Source organism: Rana temporaria, chromosome 3, assembly GCF_905171775.1.
Source record: "Rana temporaria chromosome 3, aRanTem1.1, whole genome shotgun sequence".
NCBI classification, from domain to species: domain Eukaryota; kingdom Metazoa; phylum Chordata; class Amphibia; order Anura; family Ranidae; genus Rana; species Rana temporaria.
The window spans coordinates 174,484,443-174,493,868 of NC_053491.1; the positions used below are offsets into that span (position 1 = coordinate 174,484,443).

Below are 9,426 nucleotides of genomic sequence, written 5' to 3' on the forward strand. Positions count from 1 at the left end.
TGGGAGTTTCCTCCTAATACCAATAATGAAGCACTACTCCTGACCACCAACCCTGAGACCATATTTATTCTTACTGATGCTGGGCTCGGGACATTTTCTACCCCTGCTGGCCACAATCCGTCCCTCCTTAAGTCTGGAGGACAGTAGACTGGCCCGTTGTATGAAAAGTTGGGAGACCCCTGTTCTAGAATATAATTAAAATTGGACATTTAGCACAGCAGTCACATGACATTACCTTACACAAGCAGCCATTTAAAAAAGTGAGGAAGCAGCTGAAATGAAGACTGCCGAGCAATTTAATGGCACAAGTATATAATACACACATACACACACACACACACACACACACACACACGATATTTCAGGTTTCAATAGTTGGGAGCATATTAATTCAGCCACTGTTACTGTGCAGAATTTCAAAGGAAATCTTCCCCACATTTAACCAAACTTAGTGGACTGATCAGGTCTGTCAGTTTTTCAGGTGATGTCAAAGGACATGTATCCGTTGACACCCTTATGTGTCATTTTGTAAAACAAATGAAGAGCAGTTAATGTAAGGCTCTCGTGCTGGAGAACAGAGTACAGGCATTCATCAGATACAGTGGGCGATTAAACTTTTTTTTTTTTTACGATAAATGAAAAAAGTTCAATAATCTGCAATTATTGTAAAGGGATTTGTAAAAGTATTTTTATATTCCTTTTAGATTTAGGACACTTTGCAGTCCTCTCTACAAAGTAGAGAAGGACCACATTACTGTTTCCCCATATCTACATGCAAAAAATGTATACAAATATTTGGGAAAGCATGAAATACCAGCAGGGGCATAGTCACAAAAGGTGAACTTCTATCATGGGGTAAATACAATAAAAACCCTATTGCCGCATTTACTTAAGGCAATGACAGCTTGTCCCTGTCACCATGATTTTGGTTGGTCAGCATGTAAATGTGGCAAAAAAAAGACTGAAGTCCCATACTAAATATATGAATTATGAAGTGTCATAGTTGAAATTATGGTCCATTAAATTTAAGTCTGGCACAGTTTGTGGCAGCCTTCTAAACCCTCAAGCTATATAAACAGCAACATATGCTAAAAAATCATCACCCACACAAATCATACAGGGCAACTCTTGCCAAAGCAATACCACTGAGAGCCATAACATTAATGGATTTCACTTGTTTTGACAAGACGAGAAAAAGCCAAACTGAGAAACTACTGTAGTTTACATTTTGGGAGGACTATAATAAATCTAGGAGTCAAAACCAAATAATTCCTCTGCACTTGCTCTTTAACCTCTTGCTGACCACATAATGCATACCCGCAGAAGCAAGGAATGTGGGCTTAATACCCAAATGCACACATGAAACCATGGCAGCGGAGGTTTTGTGCCAAAGTCATGTTCCCTACACAGTGACTGAACTCTTGAAGACTGCTCCTGGTCTCTAGTTCTGATCAGGAGCCAATGAGATGGGCTCCCGTCATGCGACTACTGTGACGGCCATTCGTTTCATCAGAAAGCCTGTCCCACCCTCTGGTGTAAAGACCCATTTAAAGGGTCACAAGACAAGTGGTTAAGCATGAAATAAAATTCAGAAAAGCAGCATGAAGAAAATAGAGTCCCGGAACATACTAAATGCCACATAATTAATAGTGAGGAAATGTTACTGGCTTATCCATTTACAATTTCACATAGTTTCCTTGAAATCCTAAAATAAATTATCTGTTAGTGTAATTCTATAGCACCCTACTACACAACATCTGTAGATTACTGTGCATGGCGTTTTCCTGCTATTTGCTGTGTTCTGTTGAACTGTACATTGGAGTACTATTAAATTGTAAAATAAAGCTTCTATTGGTAGTCCATAGGTTCTTGCGCAGCTTTGCAGAAACATAGCTTCACCTGCAGATCACTGTCCTGAACAATCTGTGTAGGTTGTAACCATATTGCCTCTTCGCTGAGTAACAGTTCTGCAATGCTTGCTGGACCCCTGAAACCTCTGCTCAGTTCTTATATTGTGTCGTGGTCCATCGCCAAAGCTACCAAATGTAAACATTTTTTCCATATCTTCAAACATGTCATTAAATAAACCTCCGCCGAATGCAAAGTCATCAAAGTGACGCCTGTGCCTGTTAGAAGGATCCTGGTGGCTCCTAAAATGGTGGTTTTCAAAATGTCTTTTTGATCTAGTGTGCCGACTCTCTCCAAAAAAGTCAAATTCTTTTAGGAGGTCTTCAAAGTTGAAATGCTGATGGAAATGCTTTTCGTTGCCGCTGCCTCCTCTTCCACCATTTGTAAAGGCATCATGACCAAACTGGTCATACTCCTTCCGTTTATTTTCATCCGAAAGGGTCTCATATGCTGAAATGTAAAAGTAAAAAAATCTTAGTAAATCAAGCAAAAAGGTTGTCCTTTAAATACATCATTCAAGCAAAGAAATCTACACACAAATAAAGGAAGCAAAGTCGATATGCTGTTCATATCCATCTATACTTTAACCCTTTTGCTGCACGGCTTCCAGCTGGCCAGGTCCCGTGTACAGACCTGCATGCCTCCTCTGCTATAAGCTCATGGTCACTTCAGTAACTATAAACACCTAGCAGAATTGTTCAGCAGACTCTGAACAAACCTATAGCTTAGATCAGTGGATTACAGTCCAAGTTGTTCACCTCAAAATGTAACCACCCCACCCTCTGCCACTCCTTTCTCCAAAGAGGCTCAACTGCTCTCTCGCAGCCCCATCCCCTGCAGCTACCCCCCAAGTCACTTGAGTCCCTCACCTGACTCTCCCACCAGCTTCAGGTGCTTAGAGGGGATAAAAATATTTATTTTCTTTAGTGCCTTATCAGTCAAAAAATAACCACACACACGGGCCTGTATTAACCTCTCATATCTCAAAGACCAGAAAAAGTAGGGGGGGGCTGTCCACTGAGCAGGTGGATGGCAGGGGTGTCAGCTCACTGTTCTCTATGGTGCAGTTGGATGGAAACAGACTGTCAATTTCCATCCAAAATGATCTGCTAGACAGGTCCCCATCTGTCAGTTTCTGGTGGATCAGGTGCAGGCAGGTGTAGACGCACACTTGTCCAATTACATCCACCTCCCCATAGAGAACGGGTGGTCAGATCAGGCCCACCTGGGCAGGGAAAAAAAAAAAAAGTGACCCAATTAGTCTTGCTCATGTGAAAAGGGCCCAAGGCCTTGTTTACGCAGGGCGTACACCCCTACAAGGTCACGTTTACCTGTACAGGGATGCACAGGTGGTCTGTGCAGGCAGTCCCATTGATGTAATTTGGGATCAGAGAACAAAGAAAAAAGCCTGGACGGCAGCACTCCAACAACACCTTTATTTAGTTAAACTCCAGTGTACAGCATGAACAGAGCTGTTGCTCCCAATTTGACATCCATGCAAGTCTGGGTGGATGGCTCCCAAGCTCACACTGTCTGCGCTCGGGGTTGTGCACCCACGCAGATGTCAATTTGGGAGCAGGGGCTGTGCCTGTGTTGCATCCCAAATGACATAAATTGGACTGCCTTCATGGACGCAGAGAACACCTGTGCGGGTAAACATGGCCCTACACTTTAGTATGCCACATGTAAGCGATGCTTTAATAGCAATTCAGCAGACATTTTGTAAGTTGAGTTTGTGTGCACAAATAATGATTTTAGTGTATGGTTAGTAAAAATAGAGATCCAATGAACATTTGCACAATTATCGCAGGGCACAAAAAATGTGTAGCACATTCATTTATTCTACAGGTCATGCGTTTCATAAAATGTATAGTTTTGTGTGGCTTTTCAAATTCTGAAAGCTGCAAGTGAAAGAATGGTAACCTCTGGATTTTTAGGATAAAAGTTATTTTTTTAGTTTTGCATATCAGTTTACCATTTCACAAAAAAGTGAAATTTAAAATATTACAAATATATGGCATTTATTAACTCAATGCAGGTTTTAGCTTTTATTTTGTAGAACTTGAGTCATGCAAGAATCCACAAATTATTTTAGTGCATTTTTAGAATATTGTTTTGATAAACATTTGCACAAATATCATTGGGCCCTTAAAATCTGTAGCACCATTTTATACTACTGATACTGGTCATGCACATTCAGAAATGATCTGGTTTGGGTGGTCTTTTACAAACACTAAAAGCTGTAAAAAAAAAAAAAAAGCAATGGAAACATTGGAAAAATGGTCTAGCCAGCCAAGTTTAAAAGTGGAGTGCAGGGCCTGGTAGAGGAAGGGTTAATGTACATGTGTATGCACAGAAAAGAATCCTTATTAGTGCTTGTGGATGGGCCCAGGACTTTATAAAAAGTACAGTTGTGACCATGTGCTCCAGAGACAAAAGGTTGCGTTAGAAGCATAGCAAGCAATGATCTGTGCAAGGTATAATCAGTGCCAAGAATGTCTATTCACCTGCCAGAAGTACCATTGTGTTAAAAGATACACCCAAATCCGCTGCAGAAGAAATCTGTTGATCCTTTACATAGTTGCAAACCATGTATGCGTGCCCCGAGGAGATTCAAAATAAAGTGTTCAGGTTACTCAGATTAACCTATTAAAAAGGACGACTGATCTCCTCCTCCCCATCTCCCTCTATCTCTCTCCACCCCCTCCCCCCATATCTCCCTCACGAGAATGCAATCTCACTTTATGTTGGATTTTTTATAAAGATATATTGCAATACATGGAAAGCAAATTCTAATTTTCTTGATGCAACAATGACGTCATTTCAAGTAACAAACTTACCTTCTGCTATTTCTCTAAATTTAGCCTCTGCGTCGGGGCTTTTATTTTTATCGGGGTGATACTTCATCGCAAGCTTGTGGAAAGCTTTCTTGATCTGTCGCTCTGAAGCATTTTTTGGGACCCCCAAAATGTCATAGTAAGTCTTTTTTGCCAATATAACCTCAGATATTAATAGGATACAAACTGCAAATGTGAGCACGGATTGAGCTGAAGCCATCACTGAGGTCCCTGCAAAAACAACAAGGTATGTCATCAGCTACAAAAAAAACAAAACACAAGCTTATATGTCCTCTTGCATTGCTAGAGTAGTGTACCTACTGCTAAAGCCATTAGAAATCTCAACCTTCATGGTTCCTGCTCACTACAGAGCTCTGACTCAGCGGAGTGTTGGACCTCTGCAGAGAAGCCACTGCTTCCACACCAAGTAAGGGTTCATCTTTGCAGCATACTAGCAGGGGGCAGGCTTTTCTGACTATTTTCTGAAGTAATTAGGCCAAGACTTCTACAGCTTTTGTTTTGATGGATTTGGAAAGTATTTAGGCAGATTTAACTGTGGCTAAGTTGGGCTTACAGTAAACAAGTCACTGTCAGTGAACGATTTCTGGAGTAAACTTTAGGCACACTTATCTGCTTTCACTACCGTCAGTCATACTGCCAACACTAACCTCAGGATGTTATCTATGCTATGCATGTAGAGAACTTGTGCAGACCTTATGTGGGCTGCCATTGTTGCACTCATGTAAAAATGCTGACTGCTTAGCTTTCATGTTCACCTTCTTCCCAATTGACATACTTGTTCCAGGTTTTCCAGTTTGAGGATTTAGAAAGCGTTGAAAACAAATACAGCTGAGAAAATGCCATTTCCAGAATATGGGATAAATGGCAGTCTCCATGTTTCCTTCATATCCCATCTCTGTCCTGCAATGGGGCCCCCACTGCTCCGCAAGGATGAAATGTGCATTTATGTCTAGGGAATGGGAAGTTTTATATATCTGATCCCGTATATCTCAGGAGACAGCGATCTTCCTACATTCTAGTGGTGGACTGTCCCTTTGTGTGCTTGTCCAAAGCAGGGCTACAGACCAAGCATTGTACTTGACATCAGGGAACCTTTGCCCTTCATAGGAAAGAAGAGCCTGCATGGTCTGGTCCTGGAGGTTATAAACATTTAACCCTTGCAGTACAGGGGGCAACCACATTGCAAAGGGCACACTCTTGCTTTCAGAGTAGAGCTTTAAAGGCCAATTTCACCTTTGGAACATGTTCCACCCATATTTATGGTGGAAAATGCAACATACTCCAGCTCTCGTCTCCTCCCCCCCTCAGTGTGACATCAGGCAGAAAGTTCTGTGAATGAGCTACAAGTACTATTATCCATCGCTTGTGAGCATCCTCATACGTTATTAATTCTTCCTGCAGTTCAGCAAGCCCTGTTCACACCGATGCGACATGTCATCCAATTTGACAGATCAAAGTCACATGACAAGTCACACTATCAGGGTGGATTTGATTTAAATCACTAGTAAAAGGGCTATATTTAAATCAATTTTTAAAGAGTAACTGTCCTCTGTCCTGCAGCAGCTCCTCTGACCTGCTATTACCTAACTGACAGTCCCATTCAATTCAGTGCACATAGATTTGCAAAACATTCCTGAACTTTGTTTTATCTCATGGTATCCGACATTGTGTGAATGCATCAATGCAGTGCAGATTCTCAGCTTGCAGAGCTTAGATTCACTGAACGAGCTTACCAAAAATGTAAATATTGCAGAACATACAGCCTCATGCTACATAACCAAGCTCAATTTCATGCGGATTAAACAAAGTTAGTAAAGTTTCATAAATTGATAACTTTAGATGGATTTTTCCTCCAAAAGCATTTTATTAAAATAAATTTATTATAAAAAAATAAAAACACACCATTGATATATTCAACCTGCACTCTACTTCTGGCTAGGGAACAGTTTAAATTGGTGAGATTCAGGATTTTTATTCAACTTTAGAAAAAGATTTTTGCCAATTTCATGTGCGACTTACATTGACGTCCATACATGAAGTCGCACAGATGTCTGCAAGCCGCACATGAAATCGCACTGAGTGTGATATCAAAGTTGCATTTGGTGTGAACCGGGGCCCAACAGCCTGCCTGCATCAGCAGTGTACTGAGAGTCTGCAGGATACTGGCATTGCACCCCGAATCTGCCGATTGTGGATGCAATGCTTTAAAGGCTCCAGCATAGAAAATACACATTTATTTACCTGCAAAAGGCACAATTTTATTTTTGTTATAAAAAGTGAATTAAGGCTTACCTGTAGGTGCAAGAAATCTCTCCTTAACCCAAACGGTTAAGGAGATTATTTCCCCCCAAAAAACGGGCACCGATGTCTACGGCGCATGCGTGCCGTACACAGCGGGGCAGGCAAACTGAGTGTGCCGTTAGTGAAGGCGATCATGCCGTCATCGCTGCTCCGGCTAGTCACAGCTCTGGGGGAGCAACACCCGGAAAAGGTGGTGGCGTCGAAGGAGGTGAACGAGGACCGCTGCAGGGGCTTCGATCTCAGGCAAGTACTACATAATGAGCTAGTATGCATACCAGCTCATTATGCCTTTGTCTTGCTGGCTTTTTCTAGAGGAGGGTTTACTTCCTCTTTAAGCTGAAGTCAAAGTAATCCCTCTATGGCCAGTCCCTAACCTGATGCTTTATATACCGTACACTTAATGTACACGATATTTGGGATTGGAATAGAGGAAAAGCTTGTTTGTTGCATTCCAGGTCAGGGGTCAGACCTAACCCTCTCCAACTTGTGTATATTTGCCCCACACTGGCTCGCTTGACATGGGCACCATTCAGAAAAAACGTCTCATATTTTATTCAATGAACACACAGGACTAGGATTGGATAAGGAAGTAATTTTGATATCATTGCCCCACCCTGCCACCTCACCCCAATAGAAAAATGCTCTGTATGGTGCCCATGCTAAACAAGAGACCCCCTGTGGTTACTATGCAGCATGACAGCTGCTGAGCATGAACACTGGATGATAGTATGGATCGCTATTGCAGCAAGTCTACTGCCACCAAAATCTCACAGGTATGGAAAACGTATACTTGTAACATCCCACACTCTGAATGGTCTAAGGTTATCAGGAGGTGTACCCCAAGTTTCGGTGTTGGGACCCCTATTTGAATCTCTTTATAAATATAGGGTCTGGGATTTAAAGTACCATTTCATTCTTTGCAGATCATGCCAAGTTATGCAGTGGAATAACGTCCTTACAAGCCGACCTCAATAATTGGGCGGCTATGTGGCAAATGAGGTTTAATGTTGATGCATGCATCATACATACTAGGGGGGGTATAACAGGGGAGATCCGTAGTGGAGAAGGATCTGGGGGTTTTGGTAGATCATAAGCTCAATAATAGCATGCAGTGCCAAGCTGCGGTTTCCAAAGCGAGCAAAGTCCTTTCTTGGATATAGATAGATTTTACCCCTGCACAAATTAATAAGACTTCATCTGGAATATGCATTTCAGTTTTGGCCACCAGTTCTCAAAAAGGAGATCAGTGAACTGGGAAAAAGTGCAACCAAACTGATAAGAGGGATGGAGGAGCTCAGCTATGAGGGAAGATTAGAGGAACTGAATTTAATCACTTGAGAAGGAGATTAACAGGGGACATGATCAACATGTGTAAAGACATAAGTGATCCATATAGTGGACTTGGTGTGGAGTTATTCACCTTAAGGTCATCACAGACAAGTGACTCTTTACATCAAGAAAATAAATAGATTTCATCTCCAAATATGGAAAGGTTTCTTCACAGTAAGAGCTGTGAAAAGGGACTCCCTCCAGACATAGTTTTGGCTAGCTCAGTAAATTGCTTTAAAAAGCCCTTTATTAGCTGAACTAGATGTGATCTTTTAACCAAACTATGGATCAATGTAACTATGGGGGGGGGGATAAACTAACTAAAATTCAGCTTTAAGAGCACCCCCCTGATCACTGCAAGGCTAATAAGAAAGGTGGAGGCAGAGTACAAGTGTCCTACATCAAGAGACCACAGTGGGTGGCAGGGAATAGAACTTTATGCAGTCCAGCAAACTTAGAAGCATAATGTCATGGGATGTGGTGCTGTTCTTGCTCAGTCATAGCCACGGTAATATATATATATATATATATATATATATATATATATATATATACACACACACCCCCCAAACAAACTGATCACCACCAGGGGCTCCATACAAGCCAAGGACCAGCCCAGTCCCAGGCTGACCCCTGTGTGCAGCCTCAGACATAGAGAACAAGCTAGACATGCAAAGACATGACTCCTGCTCACCACAGAGCAAATCCTATAGAGAGGCACTACAAAGCATACAAAACCCCATAGCCAAATCGCTTCACTTACCCAACCTTGAACAGCGACGAGCTTCCCTGACACCTCAGGACTTATGTGCGCTGAAAGCCCCGGTCCCGCCCACTCAGCCACCAGCTGCTCGGCTCGGCTACACGACACACTCCGCTATTGGTGGCTGCCTCACCACGTGACCTTAGGCGCACGTGGAAGGCTGTTGTTACTTGAGGGCTGGAGGGGGCGTTACTTCCGCTGACAAGTCCTCGCGCTCTGGATCAGTGTTGGAAATTCCATAAGCGGACGCGGGAAAGTCAGCTGAAA

At 42.3% G+C, this 9,426-nt stretch overlaps 1 protein-coding gene across 1 annotated transcript; it reads right to left on the bottom strand.

Moving 5' to 3' along the window:
* Positions 1-615: 615 nt before the first annotated feature.
* On the bottom strand, positions 616-9,265 carry DNAJB9 (DnaJ heat shock protein family (Hsp40) member B9). Its single transcript, XM_040343825.1, has 3 exons — positions 9,160-9,265; positions 4,749-4,976; positions 616-2,358 (listed from the first exon to the last, which is right to left on the bottom strand). The coding sequence occupies exons 2-3, from the start codon at positions 4,963-4,965 to the stop codon at positions 1,907-1,909; spliced, it is 669 nt and encodes a 222-aa protein (XP_040199759.1). The 5' UTR covers positions 4,966-4,976; positions 9,160-9,265; the 3' UTR covers positions 616-1,906.
* Positions 9,266-9,426: the final 161 nt, after the last annotated feature.

Bases quoted from the DNA above. Each gene is read 5' to 3' on its own strand.
- DNAJB9 (XM_040343825.1), bottom strand. From the start codon at position 4,965: ATGGCTTCAGCTCAATCCGTGCTCACATTTGCAGTTTGTATCCTATTA. The intron at 2,359-4,748 runs GTAAGTTTGTTA...TTTACATTTCAG, and splicing joins ATTTAGAGAAATAGCAGAAG to CATATGAGACCCTTTCGGAT.